This window comes from Elephantulus edwardii, unplaced genomic scaffold (assembly GCF_000299155.1).
Source record: "Elephantulus edwardii isolate Elephantulus edwardi_28Jun2011 unplaced genomic scaffold, EleEdw1.0 scaffold00032, whole genome shotgun sequence".
Lineage (NCBI taxonomy): Eukaryota > Metazoa > Chordata > Mammalia > Macroscelidea > Macroscelididae > Elephantulus > Elephantulus edwardii.
The window spans coordinates 3,701,470-3,728,227 of NW_006399782.1; the positions used below are offsets into that span (position 1 = coordinate 3,701,470).

The window sequence follows — 26,758 nt, forward strand, 5'->3', positions numbered from 1 at the left end:
GACTATTATGGAGATTGATTTTGGAATTCAGATACACTCTTATTGATTGTGCTTGGCTGTACATAGCTGGTGAGTTCTAATTGAGTGCCTTTGGGATTGCAGTGCAGCTTAACCACTAGGCCACCAGAGTTTCCAATCAGTAAAATTACTAATAAAAATTACAAGATCGCCTAAAAGTTACCTTTGCAATACATGGCAAAAAATGCTTATAAAGACTTACATGACCTTCTTTTCAAATTAAATTTATAAGATTATATTTATGTTAACAAAGAACTGAATAAATCCACAATTAGGATTATTCATATACACAGTCTTCACTTGGCACAGGTAAATAAGATTAATAATCTTGTGAATGTTTTCAGTTTTACAAATTATTAAACAAGATCCATCTTTTCTTTAAACTGTGATTGTGATGGTTGAGAATATACAGAGCATAATATACACCAAAAAGTGACTAGTTTCTGCATGCACAATTTAGGGATGTTGATTTTGATTTTTGAGTTGTGCAACCATTATCACTCTCCTTTTCTGAAGTATTCCTCCCTTATCACATGAAGTCACAGCCCCGCTAAGTTTCTTGTCCAGTCTTTTGGTTTGCTATTGTTAGTTTGGTCCTATGTGAATAGTTCATAAAAGACCATTATTTTTAAGGCATACCATTCTCTAGTTAAGCTCCACTATTGTTCAGTTTTAAGATGATGTCAGAGAACATTTTTTGGTTTAAAGTTTAAATATTATCAGTTGTTTCAAGGATTAGCCATCCTCCAAGGCTCCAGTAAGTCTGTATTTCCTGATGATTTGAAATTCAATTCTGTATTTACCTGCTTTTTATCAGAATTCTTCTATGAAATCTTGTATCAAATGTTCAATAATGGAAGCCAGCTACTATCCAGTTCTTATGATATCATGGCAGAGCAAGCAGCTGTTCATGAAAACAAGGAGCCACACATTCCACATCCTCCTATTCCTGACTCCCTTCCTCTGTTGCTCTTGTGCCCTGAATGGCCGTTTGCAGACTTTTAAGGTCCTAGACAGTATGCTAGGAATGATACCACTACATACATTATTATCTTAGTTAGCTAGAATGTCCCATGACACGGTGGTCCTAAACCTTCAAACTAAGGAACCAAATCCCCTGAGGTATTTGAGTATACATTAGAGAGCTTCCACAGTTATTACTTTTATCTTGTCTTTGTTGTTGTTGTGTACTTTCAAATCTATAGATTGTTTTAGGTAGAATTGACATTTTAGCAGTATTAAATCTTCCAATCTGTGCACATGGAGCATCTCTTCATTTATTTAGCTCTTTAATCTCTTCAGCATTGTTATATTTTCACTGTATAATTCCTTCATATCCCTGTTTAGATTCCCCCCCCATGTATTTTTTTCTTAGATGCTAATGTGATTGATTCCCTAAGCTTCCTTTCAGAGTTCTCATTGTTGTTATATAAACTTTACTTTATTGAACTTGTACTTTGGAGCTCTGCTAAATTCCTGTTACCTTTAGAAGTTTTCTTGGAGAAACAAGATCAAAAGGAAATATTTGTCCAGTGATGGAGTTCAGAAGGCAGGAAAGGAGAGAAAAGGTCTAATGGATGTAGAAGACATAGGAAATGGCAAGAGTGATGGTAGAATGTCCGGATTATGTATCACAAAACAATGCATGTGAATTGTTCAATGGAAAACCAGTTTGCTTCTGTAAACTTTCACCCAATCACAATAAAAAGCTTAGGAAAATTGCAGAAATATGGAAACAGCCCAGATGTCCAACCACAACTGAATGGATTGAGAAACTATGGTACAGTCATACAGTGAAATGCTATGCAGGACTCAGGGGCAGTGATTTAGCAAGATAATACATAACTTGAACATTTAATCGTGCTAATGCGAAACCTATACTTGGACCAAGAGACAGTAGTCAGAACAGAGCAGGGCAACACTGCATGGTTCAAAATTGGGAAGGGTGTATGCCAGGGATGTGTCCTATCTCCATACCTTTTCAACCTGTATGCAGAGCAGATTATCCGAGAGGCTGGGCTCTATGAGGAGAAGCGTGACGTTAGGTTTGGTGGACAATCTATCAACAATCTCCGTTATGCAGATGACACAACCCTGCTCGCTGAACTGAGGAGGACCTCATGCACTTACTGCAGAGGGTCAAGGACTGCAGCCTTCAATATAGACTGAGGCTCAATATCAAGAAGACAAAAATTCTCACCACTGGACCAATCAGTAGCATCAGGATGGATGGCGAAGAGATTGAGATTGTTCACAGCTTCAGTTTGCTCGGCTCCACGGGCAACACTCTTGGCACCAGTAGCCAGGAAATCAAAAAACGTATTGCGATGGGAAATTCTGCTGTTAGGGACCTCTCTAAAGTACTCAAGAGCAGCGGTGTCTCTCTGGAGACTAAGGTGCGCCTGATACAGGCCATGGTTTTTGCAATCACTTGTTATGCATCAGAGAGTTGGACTAGGAGGATAGAAGGAGAATTGATGCCTTTGAGCTGTGGTGCTGGAGAAGAGTATTGAATGTACCATGGACTGCCAAGAAAACAAACAGATTCATCCTAGAGAGGGTTAAACCAGGCTGCTCCTTGGAGGCAAGGATTCTGGGGCTTCGTCTGACATACTTTGGACATGTTGTAAGGAGAGACAGGTCTTTGGAGAGGGACATCATGCTGGGTAGAGTAGAGGGACAGCGCAGGAGGGGAAGGCCCTCTATGAGGTGGATTGATTCAGTGACTGGGGTAATTGGAATGGGTGTGTCAGAGGCAGTGAGATTGGCACAGGATAGAGCACGGTTTAGGGCTGTTGTACATAGGGTCGCTATGAGTCGCAAACGACTCGATAGCACATAACAACAACAACAACACATAACTTGGGAGAGACTGGAGAGCATTATGCTGAGTGAACTCAGTCTCATAAGGATAAATACTACATAAGGCCATTTTTGTAAAAATGGAAGGTAAAATATGTATGGGGACCTGGGGCGGGGGAGGTGGGAGCAGAGGAGTGAGGATGAGCAGGGTTGAAACCACAGGGTTGCAATATTTGGTGGGTGAAGGGAGGGAGTGAAAGAAATGGGAAGGATCTTGCAGAGACCTGAAAAGACAGGGGTGAAGCCACAAGGTTGCATTTTGGTGGGTATAGAGATGGGGGAAAGTAAATGGGGATGGATCCAGGTGAAAAGACAGGGTAATGATGAGCAAGGTCCAATGGTGATTAATTTTATAGAACATAATGCATGGAAATGATTGTATGAAACACAACGTGAATGAAGAATAGTGTGAAACACATTGTATACAAACTTTGTAAACAAACCAGTATAGAATAAAATTTAAATAAAGTTTAGGAAAAAGAAGTCTTGAATTCTATCAAATGCTTTTTTCTGAATCCATAGAGATAATCACATGGGTCTTTTCCTTTGTTCAGTTGATGTTGTATATTATGTTAATTGATTTTCTATGTTGAACCATCCTTGTACCTTTGAAATAAATCCAACTCGATCATAGTTATGATTTTTAAATTTACTTTTAAATTCTGTGTATCAGTGTTTCATTGAAAGTCTTTACATCTATATTCATAATAATGCCCTATATTTAAATTTATTCCTGTGTATTTTTTTCTTTGAACTCTAAAACATAACCTGGTAAGTCTTTGAGTTTTCTTTGGTTTTTGTGTAGTATCTTTGGTTAGAGTGTCTGTTTCATGTTTGCATCGTAAGATGAATGAGAGGACATCTTCATTCCTTCCTTTATTTCTTGGAAGAATTTAAACAGTATTGGTGTCATTTCATCTCTCAATGTTTGGGGAGAATTTCCAAGTAAAGCCATCTGGGCTAACACTTTTTTTTGTTATTGATTTTGTTGGGCGGTTTTTGATCACTAGTTTGATTTCTTCACATTTTAGGAGTCTATTGAGACTTCCTTTGTCCTCGGAGTCATTTTGAGTAGGTTGTGTGCTTTAATAATTTGCCCATTTCATCTAGGTTATTCTGTTTGTTGACTCAGTAGTCAATATGTCTTTTAATTTCCTGGCTGCTAGTGCCAAGAGTGTTGACTGTGGAGCCAAGCAAACTAAAGCTGTGAACAATCTCAATCCCTTTACTATCCATACTGATGCTGCTAATTCGCCCAGTGGTGAGAATCTTTGTCTTCTTGACATTGAGCCTCAATCCGTATTGAAGGCTGCAGTCCTTGGCCTTCCGCAAGAAACACTTCAGGTTCTCCTCAGTTTCAGCAAGCAGGGTTGTGCCATCTTCATAACGCATATTGTTGATGAATCTTCCAACAATCCTGATGCAGACCCCAGCCTCCCGGATAATCTGTTCTGCATACAGGTAGAAAAGGTAAGGAGATAGGACTCATCCCTGGTGTATGCCTTTCCCAATTTTGAACCATGCAGTGTGTCCTTGCTCCTCCTGGTCCAAGTATAGGTTTCGCATTAGCACGATCAAGTGTTCTGGGATTTCCATTCTTCTCAGAGTCTTTTAAAGTAACTGTTACGTGGCTGTATTTATTCTGTAATTTTTCTGTTTTCAGTTTTGTTTCTGCTAAACAAGATTTCAGATTATGGCATAGAAAAAATGTTTTTGTAGGCGCTGGTCAGAGTGAACATTGTTTTCGTCTCTCTCCAAGGCTTCTTTTATTAACTGTGGAAACTTTCTTTTTATACCAGATCTAGAATAGCATTAAAACAAAAAGCAGGTCTGCAGAATACAATCTTAATGGCACAAGTGGAAAAAGAGAGAAGTAGGATTTTTTTTAATACTGGTGAAGTAATGTTATAAATGTATCTCGTAATTTTCCTTGTCTGTAGTAAACATTTCCTTTTACTATTTATAAATATATCTGTAGCTTGATTCAGCAATTCATTTCAAACTATCAAAATGTATTGTGGTTGAAATAGAAGAGACAATGGACTTAGAATGTTTTCTTTACAGTTTAATATGGTGCTTATCTTTGCATGCAGGAGGCAGATTCCGAGCCCTTACTGTGACACGCTCAGAAGTAATCCCCTGCAGTTAACTTGCAGACAGGACCAGAGAGCAGTTGCAGTGTGTAATTTACAGAAGTTTCCAAACCCTTTGCCACAAGAATACCAGGTAGCTCTTGTTTGAAGCACAGATTTTTTATTCTTAAAAATAACGTTTTGTTGTATTTTGGGGGAAAATGTACACAGGTTTCCAGTCAATGATTTGTATGCCTGTTGTTCAGTGATATGTTACTTTCTTCATGTTGTATCAGTCAGTATTCTTTATGTCTTTTCTGATCCTGTTACCCTAAGTCTCACAGCACTCCTCTCATCTATGCTTTAGTGTATTTGTTGACCATTTGAATTAATAGATTTTTTTTAAAAACTCATGCTTTTTAAGAAACCAACTTTTAAAAATATATTCCCTACTTTGAATTCAAAGAATGAATTCTCTTTGAATCTAAAGCCCCTTTTGTTTTTCAACTCAAGGCATTTCCATTGAATTGGAACTGACTCATAGCTGAACCTCCAGGAGGTTTTCAGAGGCTGGAAATCACATGGGAGGAGATTTCTCATCTTTTTGCAGCAAAACTGCTGGTAGATTCAAACCACCAGAGTGGTGCCTTCTTGGTGTTAGCAGCACTGCTTCCTGTCGACTAGGCCACCTGACTTTATCTTCCTGGTAGGTAGCAGAAAGCCAGTCCAGAAGCAGTCAGTGGCCTCAGGTCTCAAGTTGTATGTATTTTTTGAAATATTTTCACTAAGGAAAGATGTAACACACTGTGCCACAGAGCTTGTTACCTTTAGGTTATCATAAGTTTATATTAGTTTTGTGTTTTATGACCTTATTAAAATCATTTTTAACTAGTTATAATTCTATTTCATTGTTTTAAAAGATGAGTCAAGTTTGTGATTTTAATAAGTGACTTAGATTTACTTAGCATGCATATTTCTAAAATGGTAACAACATCAAAATACTCTTTAAGCAATATGATACAATTTTCTTTGTGTTGGTATAAAGAAAACTATATTAATATACAGGATTAAAGCATTGCCTGTGAACTTTATTTTAAATATACAGAATGTGCCTTGCCTTCCTCCCTTTCCAATAATTTTTGTTTTTCAGTACTTTGATGAACTCAGTGGAATACCTACAGAAGACTTGCCTTATTATGGTGGTTCAGTAGAAATTGCTGACTACTGCCCGTTCAGTCAAGAATTTAGCTGGCATCTGAGTGGTGAATATCAGCGTAGTTCAGATTGTAGAATATTGGAAAACCAGCCAGGTTCGTCCTCTCTTTACATACTTAAATTACAGTATCAGCAATATAAAATCATGACGAAGGTCTCTGAAGCCAGATCGAGTTTGTAATAATAATAAAAAAAGAAGAAATATTAGTGTGAATATTAAAAAAGATTAAAAAGTCTTATGCCCCAAAAAAATTATTTAGATGAATTAATATAGGAACTGATTAGAATTGCGCCCAATACACAGGAAGGATTGTTTCTATTAGAGTGACATGTGCATATTTCCACATGTGCACTACATGTTTATACATGCATCATACTTTTCACCTGTAGAGCACTTTCATCATTTCATTTTATTTTTCTAAAACTTTATCATGGGCATGTTGTCATATTTAGATAGACAGAGAGACTCTGACTGTTACTGGTGTTGAGAGCAAGATTCTCCTATGCAGAACACAAGCCCATTACCAGCATGTGGAGTCCGACTAAAGTCAGCCCCCCATCAGGTTTCCAAAGCTGTGAATCTTACTGCCACCAGGGCTCCTTTAAAACACCCTGTTTTGTCTTCTCTTAGAACGTGTGCCTCTTATGTTTTTTAGAAAGAGTATTTCCCTCTCAAATATCAAAATGACTCCGTTGGCAAGTAAGATATGTTGCCATGTTTTTTACTCTTTTACTGTGTTGATAGAAATAGATCTTCAAGGGAACACAGTGTGGCATTTGGGGATTCAGTAATAATATCTCTAACTCATGTTTACCTCCTATGATAACCAGAATTCTTTTCACGTTTATGTTAGTAAAAAGCAGTTTCTTTGTAGTCACCAAAATTACATAGTCTGGGTTTTTTTCTTTATTTCAGACTTAAACATTTTTGTATTTCTATAATATTTTTATCTTTTCTTCTTAAACCTCAAAGATTTAATTGGATCTGTGCCTTCATTTTTCATTTCTTGCCTATTTCATAAATATTTAAAGTCTTATGATTTAACTTTTGAGTAGTTCCCTGTTAAGAAGTACATATATTGTCATGGAGTACCTCAGGACAGCAGAGTTTTTCTCTGAAGAGCCTACAGTTAGTTAATATTTTTACTTTTACAGGCCATGCAATTTCTCAATTACTCAATTCTGAACATTGTCCTCTTGGTGTCTAGGAATCTAGTGATTCTTGGTGCAAGTTCCTCTAAGAGCTAATCTGGGTCATCTGGAACTTTTTTAATGGAGAACATTGTCTGAATTTGGAGCCCCTTGTTGATCTTGATTTCTCGTTGTTCCCTTTCAAGTGAAAATATTTATTAAACATTTTATTTTTTTAAAAAAGCAATGTTAAATCATAAAAATGAAGTGCTGTAATTTTTCAAAGTCACTATTTTAAAAAGACTTTTCTGATTTGCTTCAGACCTTTTTAAAAACTATGGTGCTGAAAAATATGGACCTCATTCCGTTTGCCTAATTCAGAAATCGGCATTTGTCATGGAAAGATGTGAAAGGAAACTGAGTTACCCAGATTGGGGGAGTGGATGTTACCAGGTAAATGACATAATCATTAACAGTTAAAATAAGTATTGTTTTATATTGCTACACAGTTTTTATGTTTTACATGAATTAGTTTCTTGATTAATATTTTAGCTTCTCTAGCTTATTTATGTAAATAGTAGCTCAAATGCTTATTTTCTAAAAATATTTTTAATTCTTTGCAGAAATTGCCTGTTGCATTCTATTTTAAAAAATATAATGCAATATTATCTGTAAATTTCATAATAATTTTAATTCTGGGTATATAACCTAAGAAAATAAGGGTAAAAATAATTTTGTTCTTGAATAAATACTACCCTAATAATACAGAAAATTAGTTTTCTTTTTAAAGGCTGAAGGAGACATAGATTACAAAAATCAATACATAAACTACTGATTAATTTAAAAAACCCCAAACCTCCTACTGATTAATAATACGTTTTCCACCTTTGGCATTAAAAAGCCAAAATGATGCAAACTACTGTTTTTTAAATGATATTATTTGCATATCTAATTTTAGCTTATCACCATCACTTTATTAAGAATTTATTAAGGTGTAAGCAGTTTGAAACTTTGGGACGTTGAACTTAATGACAGTTCTGTTTCCGACCAATGACTATTGGGTAGAAGAATGTGTTCTGAAGAATAGAAAGAATCCTTGTGTTACTTTAGCCAGACAGACTTCTGGAGGTGGAAATTTATCTTCGTTTGGATTCTTCAGGGGAGCAAAACCAGTGAAATAAATATGGTTACTCTTATCAATGATAATTAGAAATAAACATTTCATCTGTACTTTAATTATTGTCATCCAAACTAAATTTCTGATCTCTGAGTTCCATTAAAAATATAATTTTCAAAATACAGAAAAGCAATGTCATTTTTAATTGCTTATATGCTCGTGAAAGTAAGGAAAATTGGAGACTCAATGCATTTGAATTGTGGTGTTGGTAGAGAGTATTGAATTGATTGTTGTTGTTAGGTGCTGTTGTGTCAGAGCTAACCCCTGCCTAACCCTCTACTGGGTTTTTAGAGGCAATAAATTGCACAGCAGGAGACTGCCTGTCTTTCTCCTGCAGAGCAGCTGATGGATTCAAACTGCATACCTTTGAGTTGGCAGCTAATTACTTACCACTAAGCCACCAGCGCTTCCTATTGAATTTAACAGGACTGCAAAAGAACAAACAAATGTCTTGGAGGAAGTACCAGTGGGGCACTTCGAGGCAAAGATGGTGAAACTTGGTCTCACGTACTTTGAACGTCTTGTTGAGAGGCATTAGCATTTGGAAAGTAGAAGGTCAGTAAAAGAGAGGAAGACTTGCCAATAGATGGATTGGCACAGTGACTGCCCCAGTGGGCAGGGATAGACATTGTGAAAGTGGTGCAGAATAGGGCAAGGTACTAATCTCTTGTTCACAGGGTCACTATGAGCCATAGTCAACTCAACAGCACTTAACAGCAACAGTGGTTGTCAGTTAAGTTTTCTGATGCTATTGTTGTTGTATGCTACTGAGTTAGAATCAACTCATAGCTGATCCTCCAACAGGCTTTAAATCAGAGAAGAGATGGCCATCTTTCTCCTGTGGAGCAAATGGTGAATTTGAACCGCATGCCTTTGAATTGACAGCTTCCTTACCCACTAGGCCACCAGATCTCCCTCATTTTTCTAATACTAACTCCCATTTACATGAGAAAATGTGTTTGAGATTTAACAATTAACATGGATTTAGTTATTTTGGAATTTGTTTTTTTGTTTCCTTACATTATTATTTTAGTAGAAAAGTTACAAAAGCTACACAAAAATTCCTTTACCTGAGGGTTATTGTCACACTGCCCCTTCACCACTAAAAAAAAGGACATTCTCCTACAAAGTCACAGTGCTACCAAGAAGAGGATTGAGAAATTAACATTGATCTGCCCAGTATTCAAACCCCATTCAAGTGTTTCCAGTTATCCCAATAATGTACTTTTCATGTTAGGCTCCAATCTAATATCATATGCATTTAGTAGTAATATCTCTGTCACTCAGGAATAATAGTCTTCAGTTTTTTCTTAATTTTCATAACTTTTTAAAAATTATAGGTCATTTGTTTCCTAGAATGACCTTGTCTTAATTTGAGCTCATCTGATGTTTCCTCATAATTAAATTCGGATAATACATCTTTGGCAGGATTATTTTAAAAAGTGATGTTTGAGTTGTGCTTTCTGGTATAGTACACTCTTCATTTGCCATGTTTATGCCTGTGTTAAACTTTCAGTATCTGCCAGACTTCTCCACTTTCAACTTATATTTTGCCCTTTCATATTAACATATTAATGAATATTTAGTGGGGAGGAACTATGTTAACATCTACATTGTTATGCTTTCAGTATATTAATCTATTAATTTATATCCATATTGACTTACAGATTATATTTTTATTCAATTATAATTTATCATTATTAATGTTACTTTTTAAAATTATTTTTCCCCAGCCTTGGCCCCTGAGAAAGCCCTGCTAACTAGCTCCTGTGTTCTTCTGACATATTCTACCCTTTTTTTTTTTAACAATTCTGATACGTTTTTCTAGTGTTGCTGTAACAGAAGTCCCACATGTAGGTGGCTTTAACAAACAAGTTTATTCTCTTATAGTTTGTTATTTTTATGTACTGTTCTGTCATAACCAACTTAAGCTGAACCTCCACATTTTCAGAGGCTAAAAGTTATGCAGATTTACAAATAGATGTCAGAAGAGACTCTGAAAATTACACTAGAGAATCAAGAAGTCAAAACAAAGGGAAGAGAGCTGAAGTAAAGAACTGAACAGAAAATTTTAAAGGGCAGCTCTATAAGATAAACCAAAGTAAAATAACAAAATGTACAGAAACCTAGAACTGGAGAACAGAAAGAGAACAACTCACTCAACATTTCTCAAGCTGAAAGAACTGAAAAACAAATTCAAGCCTTGAGTTGCAATACTGAGAGATAAGGCAGTGGGAAAAATCTTGCATCAAATAAAGACAGAAGGAATACACAGAATCACCGTACAAAAAGAATTAGCTGGTGCCGAAATATTTCAGGAAGTACCATGTAAGTAAGAACCAATGGTAATAAAGGAAGATGTTCCAGCTGCACTGAAGGCATTGACAAAAAAATAAAGTCCCAGACATCAATAGGATATCAGTTGACATGTTTCAGATAACAGGTGCAGCTCTGGATGCCCTCACCAGTCTGTGCCAGGAAATTTGGAGGAGAGTTGCCTGGTCCGCTGACTAGAAGAGATCTATATTTGTTCCCATTCTCAAGAAAGGTGATCCAACAGAATGTGGAAAGTATCAAACAATATCACTAATATCACATTCCAGTGCAACAATGATTGAATGAAAACCCAAAATCTCTGTAAATGTTCATTAAAACTAATAAAATTTAATAATAATTTTTAAAAAATCACATGCAAGCAAAATACTGGTGAAGATCATTAAAAATTGGCCACTCTCAACAAATGAGTGGATAGAAAAGCTGTCGTATATTCACACAATGGAATACTACGCTGCACTGAAGAACAAGGAACTCATGCAATATTCAAAATGGGTGACCCTGGAGGACATTATGCTGAGTGAAGTATCTCAGTCGCAAAAGGACAAATACTGCATGGTGCCCCTGTTGTAAAACAGGACTAGCTTTGGGGTTGGGAGGAGACTGAGAAAGATGGGTTCAATAATGTATACTTCATTGAAACAGATGGAGGGAGACAACTGTTTAAAAGGGATATGTGATTAGGTATTTTTGTCATGACAGGAGTCCAGAGCGAAGGCTGCACGGTGGAGTGGACCTGGGGGGAGGGATTGTAAAACAATGAAAGAAGTTTTTTTTTTACTTTTCCAAGAGGGTAGTGTACTGGGGGGAGGTTTGGGAGGAGAGAAAAGTGCAACAATGAATGAATGGAAATTTTTTTTAAAAAGGCCACTCAATACATAGAGAACTGCCAGAAGTTCAACCTGGGTTTAGACAAGTTCATGGCATCACAAGGGTATCATTGCAGATGTCAGATGGATCCCAATTGAAAGCAAATACCAGAAGAACGTCATATTTGTGCTTTATTGACTATTTAAACACATTTGACTATGTGGATCATAATAAATTATGGCTAACATTGAGAAAATAGGAATCTCAGAACACTTCATTGTGCGCGTGTGAAATCTATGCCTAAATTAAGAGGCTGTTGTGTAAACAGAGCAAGGGAACACTCCATGGTTTAAAATTAAGGAAGGGGTGCACCAGGATTGTATCCTTTCTCTATAACCTAGTTAGTCTGTTTGCTGAGCAGATTATTCATGAAGCTGAGCTCTATGAAGAAGAATATGTTGCTAGGATCAGAGGAAGACTCATCAACAACCTATATTACGCAGATGACTCAGCCTTGCTTGCTAGAAGTGAAGAAGACTTGAAGCACTTGCTGCAGAAGCTTAAACATGGCAACTTTCGGTATTGCCTCTCAATGTCAAGAAAAAAAAATTCTCACCACTGGACCAATAGACAACATCTTAATAGATAAGAAAAAATTGACGCTTTCAATGACTCATCTTATTTGGATCCACAGTCAACAACCTGGGTACCAACAGTCAGGATGTCAAGAGAATTATTGCCCTGGAAAAGTCTGTAGTCAGCAACCTCTCCAAATTATTGAGGAGCATTGTTGTCAATTTGAGGTTGAAGATGTGCCGGATTCAGGCCATAGTCTTCCACTTGCTATACATCCAAGGACTGGACAGTAAATAAGGATGACAGAATTGAAGCCTTTGAGTTGTGGTGCTGAAGAAGAGTACTGAACATCCCATGGACTTCCAAAAGAACAAACAGATATGTCTTGGAAAAGATGCAACCAGAGTGCTTCTTTAAGGACAAAGCTTCTGTTTCACATACGGTGGGCATGTTGCTTGGAGGGGCTGTTCCTTGGAGAGGGACATCATGCTTGGAAGGATGGAGGGTCAGTGAAAGAGAGGAAGACCCTCAATCAGGTGGATTGACACAGTGACTACATCAGTGAGCTCATGCATGTAAAAAATAGGATGGCACAGGATAGGACAAGATTCAGATCTATTGTCCATAGGATCGTTATGAGTCATAGTCAACTCTGTGACACCTAAATCTGTGACAAGTAATTGTGCAGGAGGAGATTGCCTGTCTTTCCTTCATGGAGAATTTGAACTCCACCGGTGAATTTGAACTGGGTGCTTTTAGTTTGGCTGCCCAACTCCTGACCAACAGGCCATCAGAGCTCCCTATCTTATAGTTTAGGAGGCTTGAAGTCTAAATCGTGGGTTCCAGTTCTAGGGAAAGGCATCCTCTCTATACCAGAAGTACTTTGTTTCCTTCAGCATCTGTAGACTCGATGTCCCTTGGAGATCTCCATAATCTCTATGGCCTTCTCCTATGCTGAGGAGCTTCCTAGCAGAGTCCAAGGTCCAAAGGAAGTGTGTTCTACTCCTGGTCTTTCTTGGTGGTAACTTAGATGCCCAACTACCACCCACCTTCACCCTCACCCCTGAACCTTGCTCTCTGCTGGTTTCACTATCTCTTTTCTGTTCTAAGACAAAAGATGATGTGAGCCACACTCCAGGGAAACTTCTCTTTATTAAATGAGTTAGGGCTGTGATGGGATTAAGCATATCAATATCTCAGAATTAAATGTGTCGTTCAATAGTGCAACAATGAATGAGTGGAAGCCCAAAATCTCTGTAAATGTTTATGAAAATTAATAAAATATAATTATAAAAAAAATGTGTCGTTCATTGTGGTTTTGACATAGCTCCTTCAAGGTTTTCTCTGTGGACAGAGTTAGGAAATTATATATCTGTATGTATGTATGTATGTATGTATGTGGTAAAATAAACTATCTTAGGTGATTTTTAACAAGCTTTTTATATTGAAGAACTGACTGGAAGCTAGTTGGAAGCACTTTGTTCTCGGACTGTTTCCTTGTAAAACCTTTGATCTTTAGGATTTGGGTTCTTTTCTCTTGAATGGGCAGATTCCTCAGAGGAACATCTAATGTCCTGCCTTGAATTTGCTTGCATGTTTGTCAGAGATCTAAGAATTGAGTGGGTTTTGATGCTGGAGAGTCTTATGTAATCTTTACTTATGTTATCTTTTTTCCCCTCTCAACTTTATTTTATATGGTTCAAAATTACAAAAAAATTTATGTCAGGGATGCATCATCCTATCTCCACATATTTTCAATCTATATGCATAGCAGATCATTATTAGTGAGGCTGGACTTTATATGGAGGAATGTGGCATCAGTATTAGAGGAAGACTAATCAATAGCCTACACTATGCACAATAAGCCAGCACAATCTTACTTGCTGAAACTGAGGAGGACCTGAAGCGCTTGCTGCAGAAGGTCAAGGACTGCAGCCTTCAATATGAATTGAAGCTCAACATCAAGAAAACAAAGATTCTTATCACTGGACCAATTGGCAGCATCATGATAGATGGTGAGATTGAGATTTGAGATTATTAACAGCTTTAGCTTGCTTGGCTTCACAATCAACACTCTTGGCACCAGTAGCCAGGATCAAAAGACAAATTGCAGTGGGAAAATCTGCTGTCAGAGACCACTCCAGAGTATTGAGGAACAATGATGTCAGTCTAGAGACTAAGGTATGACTGATCCAGTCCGTGGTCTTTGCAATTACTTTGTCAGAGAGCTGGACAATGACCAAGGATGACAGAAGAAGAATTGTTGCCTTTGAGTTGTGATGCTGGAGAAGAGTATTGAATATACCCTGGGCTACCAAGACAATAAACAGATCTATCCTGGAGAGGGTGAAACCAGGCCACTCCAATGTAAACAAGGGTTTTGAAACTCTGTCTCATATACTTAGAGCATGTGGCCAGGAGGGACCAGTCCTTGGAGAAGGACATTATGCTTGAAAAGGTGGAAGGACAGTGTAGGAAAACCCCAGATGAGATGGACTGACGTATTAACTGGAGTAATGGGGATAAGTATGTCGGAGACAGTGAGACTAGCTCAGGATAGAGCAGAATTCAGAGCTATTGTACTTAGGGTTGCTGTGAGTTGCAGGCAACTCAAAGGCACATAACAACATACAGATTGTTTATATTTTGTATCACAGACATTGTATTTCACACATTCCTATATTCACATTGTGCTTGAAATGATCTTTCATGTACATTGTGTACTTACATAATCTTTTCTTTAAAATGCTAATCTCAGCTTTTCTCTTCCTTGATGTCACCCAAAACAGAAATTCTTTCCAAAATTAAGTCTTCAGTTTTCTGAGCTAGGAATGAACAGGTATACAGGGAGGAGAGTCTGTTTCTTAAAAAGATACTATCTAATGCTTCTAATGGTGGTCTTTACTGCTTCATTCTTGGAGCTAAGAATTCACAAGACTTATTAGATTGCTGCTTAGAGTTAGCTTCAGCTTTGATTCAGCTTTCTTGAATACTCTAAGCTTGATACAATTTGTACATCTACCCTACCTGTATACATTTCATTCCTGGAAGAAGTCCTTAAACTTCATGAAAGAAGGTTTCTTCTTGTTCTATCAACACTTTCAGATAATCCTAACTTCTGAGACATGCACATTCTGTTTCCCAACCTGTAAGAGCTATTTAACTATGATACAGTGCACACCTTTAGGATAAAATTACTATTTATTCTATGAAACTTTCTTGTTTGATCTTCCTTTGCTCTTGTTGCTACTACGTATTGACTTTTAGTAATAAAATAATCTAACACTGTTGATTTTGGAGAGAAAATATAACTCACTCCTCTTCTCAATTAAATGTCCTAGAAGGCGAGCGGTGTGTTATGTATTTTTTTTTCTTTGAAACCACATTCAGCACCAAGAACAGAGCTCAATCAATTCTGACTTAAAAGAATATTTATTCTTCACTATAACCTATAGTGATTCTTACGAGTGTGAGTCACTTATAGTAGAATTGTATGTTGTATGTTTCTTGGGAGCTTATTATAGCTCATATTTCCCAGTTATATTTTATTTAATCTTAACTGATGATAGAATTAATTTGACAAATGATTGCATCCAAATATACTTATGAATCTCTTCAGCTGAAATTACCCTTAGCAGTAGTTTCATAGCCATCCAAAAAAATTAATGTTAATATTTTTTTAATAACATTAATGTTAAGTTAAATATGTTAGCGGGAGAGGGGGTTGGGAGGGGAGAAAAGTGCAACAATGAATGAATGGAAATCCAAAGTCTCTGTAAATTTTTCCTTGAAATTAATAATAAATTAAAAAAAAATGTTAACCAGTGTTTAAATTTTCTAATCCTGCATAACAGAAATACTACAGGTGTTTCATTTTAATGAGCAGAAATACATTATTTTCAGTTTAGAAGCTCAAATTCAGCGCACCAACTCTGAAGGAGAACTTTCTTTCTTGGATCTGGGTCAAGATGCTTTTCTCTTGTCACCTCACTTCTTCAGTTCCTTGGTTATAGTCACTGGCATCTGTCTTCCTCCATCTATGCTTGTTCTCTCTTCTGAGTCTAATAAGAAACAGCCCAGCAACCAGTCTAATCATACTTATTTATTTTACTTTCTTCTGGATAACTTGGAGGATCAAAATTTGCTCCTGTCAGACATACTCAAGAAGCATGCACTCCCTTTGAAGGTATTTCCAGCAGAGGGGTTCTAATAATTAAGTGAATGTAGCATAATTGACATTAGTTGGAAATTTTTATAGGAACAACTTTGAAAAAGGCACAGTCATTTTTGTGTCTTTTTAAAATTAGCTTTCATGTGTTAATTTTTAGAAGTTAAATTTATCAGTTCTACTTTGTATATGAAATACATGACTTTAAAGATGTTTCAAGTCTGCTTAAAATCACTCTGAGTTAAGGCAAAAGAATGGAAAGCTTCAGCTGTGTACATATATATCTATACAGTATGCTTTTTTCTTTCATTTGTTTCTTATAATCAGAAAAATGGCAAGAAGTTGTGGGGCAATCCCAAAGGCATGTAGTTCAAGGGCAGCAGCTGCTCCGTGGAAGAAGGATGGGCAGTCTCCTCCCTTGCGTCACTTGCCTCTGAAAACCCACAATAGAGTCAGCTGTGGGTCAGTTCTAACTTAATGATTAACAACATACTTGCTCTTTTGTTTTATTTGTTTCTTTTAATCAGCAAATAGAATTACAAAGAAGACATTTCGAGTTGAAGTCAGCTCCTTGCCCTTCTCTTACTCTTGGCCTTGAATCAATTGGCAGCAGGCTTCTACTGCCCAGCCATGGCCAAAATCAAGGCTGGAGCCCTTCGTGGCAGGAAGGAGGAGGGGCTGTTGAAGCAGCAGGATGGTCTGAAGGTTGAGCTTTCCCAGCTGAGTGTTGCCAAAGTGACAAGCAGTGTGGCTTCCAAGCTTTCCAAAATCCAAGTTGTCTGAAAATCCTGAGCCAGTGTTCTCAACTCAGAAGGAGAACCTCAGAAAGTTCTATAAGGGCATGAAATACAAACTGCTAGTTCTCCGGCCCAAGAAAACACATGCCATACCCCAATGAGGAGAGCCTACAGACCTCTCATATAAATAAAACACAAAACTTTAAAAAAAAACCCAAGAGGGTTAAATAGTTCAGGTTTTAAAAGAATTTTGCTCTGTGGGAATGGTTCTTTAACTCTGAGTCAACTTTTAAAAAAATCTCATGAACACTATGAATACTTTTCCTGAAAAATAGAAGGCAGATACAGTTTTACATAAAATTTTGATACTAAGATTCCCAGACACAGGTTTTTATCAGTAACATTTCTATATATTCCAGTATCTTCATGTTGTTTTTGTTGTGTACCAATGAGTTGGAATAGATTCATAACTGACCTGTTTTCGGGATCAGTTAACCACATTGGAGGAGATTGCCCATCCTTCTTCTGTGGAGCAGTGGACTTGAACCATGTTTATTTGGGTTGGCAGCCCAAATCCTTACATTAAGCCACCTGAGCTCTCCCATCATGTTGCTGTTACTGTTAAGTGCTGTCAGGTCACCTGTGACCCACAGTACAGCAGCTCTGAAGCCTGTCCTGTTCTCAATCAGTCTCACTAAATCCAACAAACCAACCTCCATTGCCCCAGTCACTGTATCAATCCATCTCATCTGGGATCTTCCTCTCCTGCACTGTCCCTCCACCCTTCCAACCATGATGTCCTTTTCTAAGGACTGGTCCCTCGCAGCCACGTGCCCAAAGTATGTGAAATGGAGCGTCAGAATCCTAGCCTCCAAGGAGAAACTTTCAGCCTCTCCAAGACAGACCTATTTGTTTTCTTGGCAGTACATGTTATGTTCAAGACTCTTCTCCAGCACCACAAATCAAAGGCATCGATTCTTCTTTAGTCATCCTTAGTTATTATCCAGCTCTCTGATGCATAGCAAATAACTGCGAAGAGCAGGGCCTGGATCAGATGCACCTTAGTCTGTAGACTGACGACATCGTTGCTTGTCAGCACTCTGTAGAGGTCCCTGACAGTAGGTTTTCCCAATGCAATTTATCTTTTGATTTCCTCACTGCTGGTGCTAAGAGTGTTGATTGTGGAGCAGAGCAAGCTGTAATTGTTAACAACTTCAGTCTCTTCCTCACCTGAAATCTGTCAAACAGTTACCAATCATGTCACGTCCTCCACAAATCTCTGAATATTTTAAGTCAAAATGTCTTTTTTTCTTTTTACCGATTATTATGAGGTTAAAGATATGCCCATACCACAAATAGTGGTGTGATTTTTAGCAAATTCTAATATCTGTTCTTACAGTTGAAGGTTAAGTTTCATTTCCTAGACTCTCACTGACCTGATTTTTCTCCCCCACTTTTCTATATGAAGGTTTCTTGTTCTCCTCAAGGTCTGAAAGTTTGGGTCCAGGATACATCATATCTGTGTAGTCGGGCCGGGCAGGTCCTTCCTGTCAGCATCCAGATGAATGGCTGGATTCACGGTGGAAACCTCCTCTGCCCAGCGTGCTGGGATTTCTGTGAGCTCTGTCCTCCAGAAACAGACCCTCCCGTTTCCAACCTGAGCCGAGCTCTCCCACTAGGTGAGTGGTCTCTGATATACTAGAGAAGGGGAAAAACAAGATGTTGAAAACTCTCTTCAGAGGAGCTCTAAAGCAGGTTGGCCTTTTTTCATTCTAGTTAGTTTTATGGAACGTTTCTTCCTTCACACTGTTACAAGAAATTGAAAGTAGATAAGCTTGACACTTCCGTTCTGGGTGAGCAAGGTTGTGGTACCTTTCTGTGTGAAGACTTGTGCAAAAAAATATTTGAAGGTCGCTTTCATTTTTAAGTCACTAGCGTTGGAAACAAAATCTGCTCATAGAATGCAAAAGCCAATTAAATCTACATTGGTCTTCTTATAACTAGAGACCACAAAAGAAGAGAAAGATGCGAGGAAACACAGATTCACACACATAAAGTGAGACAGAAAAATATGGACTGGCAATTGAGAGTTCACTGTCATCCTAATTTTGTGAGACTCCAGAGAACAGAATTGGAACGAAGAATCTATTGTTGCAGGGGGGTGGATTTTGTTAGAGCCAGGAGAAGCAGCTAGTATACTCAAACTGCTAATTTTTCGGTTAGAAATACAACACATGATGTGTTATATACCACCAGAGCTTCTCCAGGTTTGATAATACTCGAGAAAGAGTTATAGGACATTTAATCATCCTCACAGCTAACAGAACAGTTAAGGAACACAAAACCAAAGCAGTTAAGGGGAGAGGCATGTGGAACCAAGTCTGAATGAAATCAGTGACCTGATACCAGCCCAGGGCAAGGTCCGCATGCAGGTCCTGTAGAGTCATTCTGGAACACACAGGGTTAATAGTGGCTATGGAATATGTGCAAAAGGACTTGGCTACAATGCCTGAAAGCAGGCAAACAAGACCAAGAATGGATGGGACTGAAACAGTCTCAGAATTCCTAGAGCATGTACTGTATCAACATGAAAGGGATTGGGAAGTTCTCGGTTAAGTTCTTGATCGACTTGTTAAGAGTGCGGTAAGACCCTGTTCATGAGTACAAAGATGTTTTCTTGCCTTTCTATTCTTTGTTTCATATTACCTATGCTTTGTTCCACATGTTTAAACATTTACCCACCCTATGAGATCATGCTTTACTGTAAGCTTTGATTTTCTGCTAATAAAAGGAGGGGCTTCTCAATCTCTCAATGGCATTTGCCTGAGAGAGTGATGACCCCCCTGAAAACCCACATTTCTTCTCGCCGGTCTTCTCTCGACTCCGCGAACACACAAACGACAGGTCCTTCTAAGGATTGCACCTGAAGCGTCTTCTCGTTTGCTCTTTTCACCATATTCCAGTTAGGTGCATAACTGACAGATGTGGAGGGGTAGTTTGCATTGTCCTTCAGCTTCTGTTCACTTCTGTCTTTTTATTATTCCTGAAGGACAAGAACTTCATTTCATCGTTCCTCAATCTCTTCCTGATTTCTTTTCATTATATACATTCTATTACAATATTCTAGGATCCTGTCATGACAATAAAGTAAAGGCCCTTTCATGAGACATACGGTGTATATGTTTCTGTGTGTGTGTGTGTATATATATATATATATATATATATTTTACACACACATGCATATGGATGACAGTTTTGTTATTGTTTTGGCTGGAATTAGAGGTTGCTTGTACATAAATGGTAATTTTGATTGAACCTCCATCCTTAGACTTCATCCCGGAATTAACATAAGAATCTGTTACTGTTTTATTGTCAGGTCAGCAAAGGTTGACACAAGTAGCAGTTAGAATTAAGATAAAAAGAGAGTGACCTCCAGTTGGTTCAGGGACCTTAGAATATTGTAGTAAAATGCATATAATGATAAGAAATCAGGAAGGGATTGAGAAACAATGAAATGAAGTTCTTGTCCTTCAGGAATAATAAAAAGACCGATGAATCTGTTAAGATGTGAACAGAAGTTGAAGGACATTGCAAACTACCCCTCCACATCTCTTGGCTTGTCTCTCACATTCTTCTTTTCCTGGCCCTTTGTCAGCCAGTGTATTGTTACATTGTTTATGATCAGTTTATTATTCTGAGCTTATAATACCATGAGATTTCTTTTCCAGAATTTGTTTTATGAGGACACACCCTCAAAAGAACATTGCAACCTCCAAATAATTAACACAATTTAAGAAAATGTAAAAATCTGCAAGACTAGATACTTGTAGGCTTTGTTCAAAACAAAATACTCAAGTATCACTGTTAACATTATAAACTATCCTTACTTCTCATTTTTGTGGGCATTAGTAGATCACACAGTAAGCCTTTAATGTGCATATATTAAACTGTATCAAGGATGACACCAGATTTTACACTCCATGTATCTTTTAAATAAATAGGTTTATTGCTATTAATATACTTGTTGTGACTTACCAAACTTGTAAAATTAGTAATGGTTACTTTAAGCAATTGGACTAATCAATGAAGGTAAAATTCATCTAGCCAGTTTTATGACTTAAAGTAGCTTGTAGGTTCTAAAATGTGCCTTTAAAGCTTTCAAAATGCCAATATTCTGAAAGAAGTATAAAAATGTAATTCAGTACCCAAAGTCTTCTGAACTTTTTCCCCCATCAAGCCATCAATCCATACGCAACCCTAATACTTCTTACATTTGCAATTTCTTATGGAATATGAGGCTCTCGTCTTTTTCCCTCATTTCTAAATGCTTTTGTGCTTTGATAGTTACATTATATTGCCTAAGAGTCACCATGCTTGGAGAGGTGGAGGGTCAGCAAAGGAGAGGAAGACCTTCAATGAGACAGATTGATACAGTAACTGGGTCAGTGGGCTCAAGTGTGTCAGAGATGATGAGGATGGCACAGGATAGGACAGGGTTCAGATCTGTTTGTGGGGTTGCTGTGTGTCGTACTCACTGGATGGCATCTGACAAGAAGATGATGACATTTTCCATTAACAAATATGAGCAGTTTATTGCTAAATTCTTCCTGGTTTCATCAAATTGTGGGAGTTGACACTTTGCTAAGTGCTTTAGGTATATACTTATTACTTCATATATAGCTTTGTATTTAAGCATCACAGATGCTAGTGAGATAGGAACTATTCCCATTATTGTACATGTGAGAAGTCTAAGATACAGTTGCCATTGTTGTTGTCATTGTTATGTACCAGCAAGTTGGAACTCTCTCACAGCTGACTCTCCAGTGGGTTTTCAGAGACAGCCGATATTAGTCCTGTGGAGCAGCTATTGAATTCAAACTGAAAGCCTTTGGGTTAGCAGTGCAACTCCCTATCTTTTAGGCCACCAGAGTTCCCTCTTAGCAAGTATTAGCATTATAGTAGAGCTAGCATAGGAATGTCCCAGGCCACATCTTGAAGATCACATCTAGACTGAAGCCTGAGAATTTGCATTTTAAACAAGGTCCCCGGTGATTGATCCTGCTTCTGTTTGTTCATTGACCATGTATTGAAAAGCTCTCTTTGAGGTTAAGTAGGTATTTTCTAGGGTTTAACATATGTTAGCCTGGTTCCACTGGGAAGTAAATATAAGTTCTTCATGGACTACTTGGATTGTAAACAGTGAAATAGTTTTTCTAAAATGCTTGTTCCACTCTATGAAGAACTCAGTACAACCTTCCATTTCCTCAACATTTGACTCGTTCTGTAGCTGAAAAAATAGCCCTCACTTTTTTCACCCTTAAGTGAATCAGACTTGATACATGGTTGGTTTTTAAAGGTCCATCTTTATTATTCTAAACATTAAAAAGGACAAGTTGTACTTAAATAAAGTCAAATTGACCTGGTTTATCTACTGCTATAAAATTATTTTCCATTATGAGAATTATTTTGGGAAAATAATCTTAGCCGTGAGAACAGTTGTTTTAAAATATCCCTACGTCTCCAAAGCTGTTTCAGAATCAGATCTTGAGATAGATCGACTGTGGCTAGCTGCTGTCTAGTTGACTCCAGGTGGTGGCCTTGTGAAACGTTACCCAATCCTGCTTCTCCCTCGTAATTGCCAACGTGCTTTAGTTCCTCACTGGGGCTTTTGTACTAGTCCTGCTCACCACATGTCTCCCAAGCCCTCATTGGCCTGCTGTTTTACTGATAGTGGTATACTTTTCTAGTAATAGATCCCTCCCAGTGATATGTCCAGATATAGGGAGTCAGACAGTAGTCTTTTGTGATCAGCGAGGTTTTTATTGCCTAATGTTCTGCTGTTAGGGACCTCTCTAAAGAACTCAAGAGCAACGGTGTGTCTCTGGAGACTAAGGTGCGCCTGATACAGGCCATGGTCTTTGCAGTCACTTGTTATGCATCAGAGAGTTGGACAATGACTAGGAGGAATAGAAGGAGAATTGATGCCTTTGAGCTTTGGTGCTGGAGAAGAGTATTGAATGTACCATGGACTGCCAAGAAAACAAACAGATTCATCCTGGAGAGGGTTAAACCAGGCTACTCCTTGGAGGCAAGGATTCTGGGGCTTCATCTGATACTTTGGACATGTTGCAAGGAGGGACAAGTCCTTGGAGAGGGACATCATGCTTAGGAGAGTGGAGGGACAGCGCAGGAGGGGAAGACCCTCTATGAGGTGGATTGATTCGGTGACTGGGGTAATCGGGATGGGTGTGTCAGAGGCAGTGCGATTGGCACAGGATAGAGCAGGGTTTAGGGCTGTTGTACATAGGGTCGCTATGAGTTGCAAGTGACTCGATGGCACATAACAACAACAATGTTCTATAATTTTTCAGGTCTGTCTTTCTAGTCTGTCTCAGTCTGGAAGCTCTGCTGGAACTTGTCAGCTATGAATAACCCTCCTAGTATTAGAATCGTAGAGGCATCATAACAGCACAAGGAGACAGGTGTGAGCTAGTCAGATAAATGCGCAGAAATGAGGGAACATATGTCATGGTTTGACTGGGATATCCCACATTTCTATTGCTTTTATTCTTACATTTCCCTGGTTCAGAGTGATGCATTACATGTTCATTCTAGAAGAAAAAACAAACCAAAAACAAGAAGAGGAGAATCCTGCATCCCATCTCTGAATCCCAAGATAGTGATATACTTTTCTATGTAGCATCTTTAGCTTCTCTAGAATACTACCCAAAGTTCTTACCTCAGACACTTTTCTATTAAATCTTGATGAGTTGTCCACTACTGTTAGAATTGACCCTCCAGCGAGTTTTCAGGAAAGGTCGTTGCCCGTCCCTTTCACGCAGAGCAGCTGGTGGAGTTAAACCTCATGCCTTTGAGTTGGCAGAGCAACCCTAAACCTTGACATAGTGAAAACATACTCTCTTCTTTCATAAATAATGTATATGTGTAAATAGTTTGTAAGAAAACAAACCAAGGGGAGCTCTGGTGGCCTAGTGGCAAGGAACTGCAACTACAATCCCAGAGGCGCACGGTTTGAATCCACCTGATGCTCTGCCGGGGAAGGAGGGACAATCTCCTCCTGTACCAGTCAGATCTGATTTGACAGTACACGCACACAAAAATAAAAATTTAAAAACAAAAAAAAAGAAAACAAATCAAAAACAACTATGAGATAACATCTCACCCCAGTAAGAATAGCAAAATTTAACAGAACAACAAACTACAAATGCTGGCAAGGTTGTGGAGAAACTGGAACCCTTATTCACTGTTGGTGGGAGTGTAAAATGGTGCAACCACTGTGGAAGGCGGTTTGGCGCTTTCTCAGAAAATTGCAAATAGAGATACCATTTGACCCAGCAGTTCCACTACTGAGAAAGTACCCTAAAGAAACCATAACCGTCACCTAAGCAGATATATGCACACCTATGTTTATTGCTACTTTGTTCTCAATAGCAAAAAGCTGGAGATAACCCAAGTGCCCATCAACAAGCGAATAGATAGAGAAGCTCTGGTATATTCACACACTGGAATACAATGCAGCATTGAAAAACAAGGAACTCACAAAATATGCAAAATGGATGTTCCTGGAGGACATTATGCTGAATGAAATATCTCAGTCATGAAAGGACAAATATTGCATAGGGCCGCTGTTGTTAAATGGGAATGACATCCGGGTTGAGGGAAGACAGAAAAGGAGGGGAGGAATGATCTATATTGCATTGACACAGAAGAGGGAGAGACCTGTTTAAAAGGGACATAGGAATGGGTATTCTTGTCATTACGGAAGTCTAGAATGAAGGCTGCATAGTGGAGTGGACTTGGGGGGAGGGATTGCATAACAATGAAAGCTTTTCTTTTTCTGTTCAAGGAGAAGAGTGAATGGGGGCCAGGGGTGAGTAAGGAGAAAAGTGCAACAGTGAATGACTGGAAACTCTAAGTCTTTGAAACTTTCATTAAAATGAATTTTTTTTAAAAAGAAAAACAAACTGCATATCTAGATTTTAGAAAACTGACCTTGGTTTTCTTCACTAACATGATCTGTGTTCACCTTTTAGTAATCACCCATATTCATCTGTCAGTATTTAGTTGCTATTCCAGGAACATCTACAGAAAGTCATGAGTTTTATTTGTTTGTGTTCAACCCTAGATCTCTGTTCCCGTTCCTCCAGCCTCGTCGTCACTCTCTGGCTTCTGCTAGCCAATCTCTTCCCTCTCCTGGCTGGATTTCTTCTATGTGCGTGGCACTAGTAATGTGCAGATGAACTGTTAAGACGTTCCTATGTGTTTTCCTCTGAGCAAAGCACAGAATGCCAGTGAGCACCCGGCTGTGCAGGTGGCAGAGGAGACATCACTGGCTCTGGCTTGGAAGTGTCGGCCACAGGCAGAACTTGAAGCAGAGCTTCACAGCCTGAATCACTTCTCATCAGCAGCCCAATAGCCTCGGAGCATGGAGAAGGAGAAGAAAGCAAGTCTTTTTATTTATCAGGATACATGATCTTTCTCAGCTTTTCCTTTCAAAGTGGAATAATTGCTACAATCTTCAGACTGAATACATACCTCAGCATTTTCATCAACCTAAAATGAGAAAATTGGCTGTCAGTATGGAGAACCATAGACAGCAGCTTATTATTAGCAATGTTCTGAGTTATGGATCTTGTCCTCAGAAGTACCAGCCATCCTTTGATTTACAGAAAAGAATTTAATTTGGCGTCCTAATCAGTGACATACCTTTTAATGGTTGTACTCATAATGTACTTAAATTATTGCTCTAAAATTTCTTTTAAGTGTTTTTTGCTCAAGATTATAATTTAACCATGCTTGCCTTTTCCAAACCAGCTGTGTGGCACATTCCCAGCTGACCTGTTAGAAATATGTCAGCAGCCCTTCAGGTGGACCTGTATTCCCTGATATTTAGCGCACCGATTCCAGTTGTAGTCGCCTTGAATTTAGTTGTGACTTGACAAAATGTAGAAGTGGAGAGAAAGACCATCTGCCCTACAGAAACATGAAAGAAATGTAAATCGAAGAAAATATCATTGTATTTTTTTTTCAAGTAATGGACTGTAATCCAACAAAGACAAAGCTATGCCTTTTTGACCAATGTTGATAAAAGAGAAATTCTAGTATAGGTCTGCATTTATTTTCAAGTCAGCAAATTTTTGTGGAAGAATTTCTGATACACTCTGAAAAGACATTTAAAGAAAAAGAGGAAGACCAAACAAGAAGGTCTAGAATGTTCACTAATAGCAAAGTGTTGGTGCTGTGCCTATCCAATGGTATATATACATGGTACTTGTGAGATCTGGCTTGGTCTCTAGATGGAGGTGGAAAATTACCTTTGCTTTAAAGTCCTTTACATCCTCCATTTCATGTTCTTCCTTTTGTCTCATAGATTGTACTATCCAGAAGCAATTCTGCTGTGGTACCAGATGTTACCAACTCTGCCCAGGAATTGGAATTTCAAATGTTTAATGAGAATCAATTCCCAGTTTTTCTGTCCAGTGTTTAGTTCTGTGGCATTATAAACACAGCTCTTAAGATAGCCATCCATCCATTTATTAATTCTTTGTCTCTGATTGGTCCTGGAAATCAGCATATGGTTACTGAGCCACTTAAGAAATTATGCTAAATGAGCCAGCTGTATAATTCCCAAGAATTC

At 38.2% G+C, this 26,758-nt stretch overlaps 1 protein-coding gene across 1 annotated transcript in view; it reads left to right on the top strand.

Moving 5' to 3' along the window:
• The window catches only part of LMLN (leishmanolysin-like (metallopeptidase M8 family)), a 103,016-nt gene extending 77,669 nt beyond the window's left edge, over nucleotides 1-25,347 (top strand). The window contains 5 exon segments of the mRNA XM_006884209.1: nucleotides 4,974-5,106; nucleotides 6,103-6,262; nucleotides 7,621-7,751; nucleotides 18,569-18,779; nucleotides 25,247-25,347. Coding sequence (XP_006884271.1) covers nucleotides 4,974-5,106; nucleotides 6,103-6,262; nucleotides 7,621-7,751; nucleotides 18,569-18,779; nucleotides 25,247-25,347 — 736 coding nt within the window.
• Nucleotides 25,348-26,758: the final 1,411 nt, after the last annotated feature.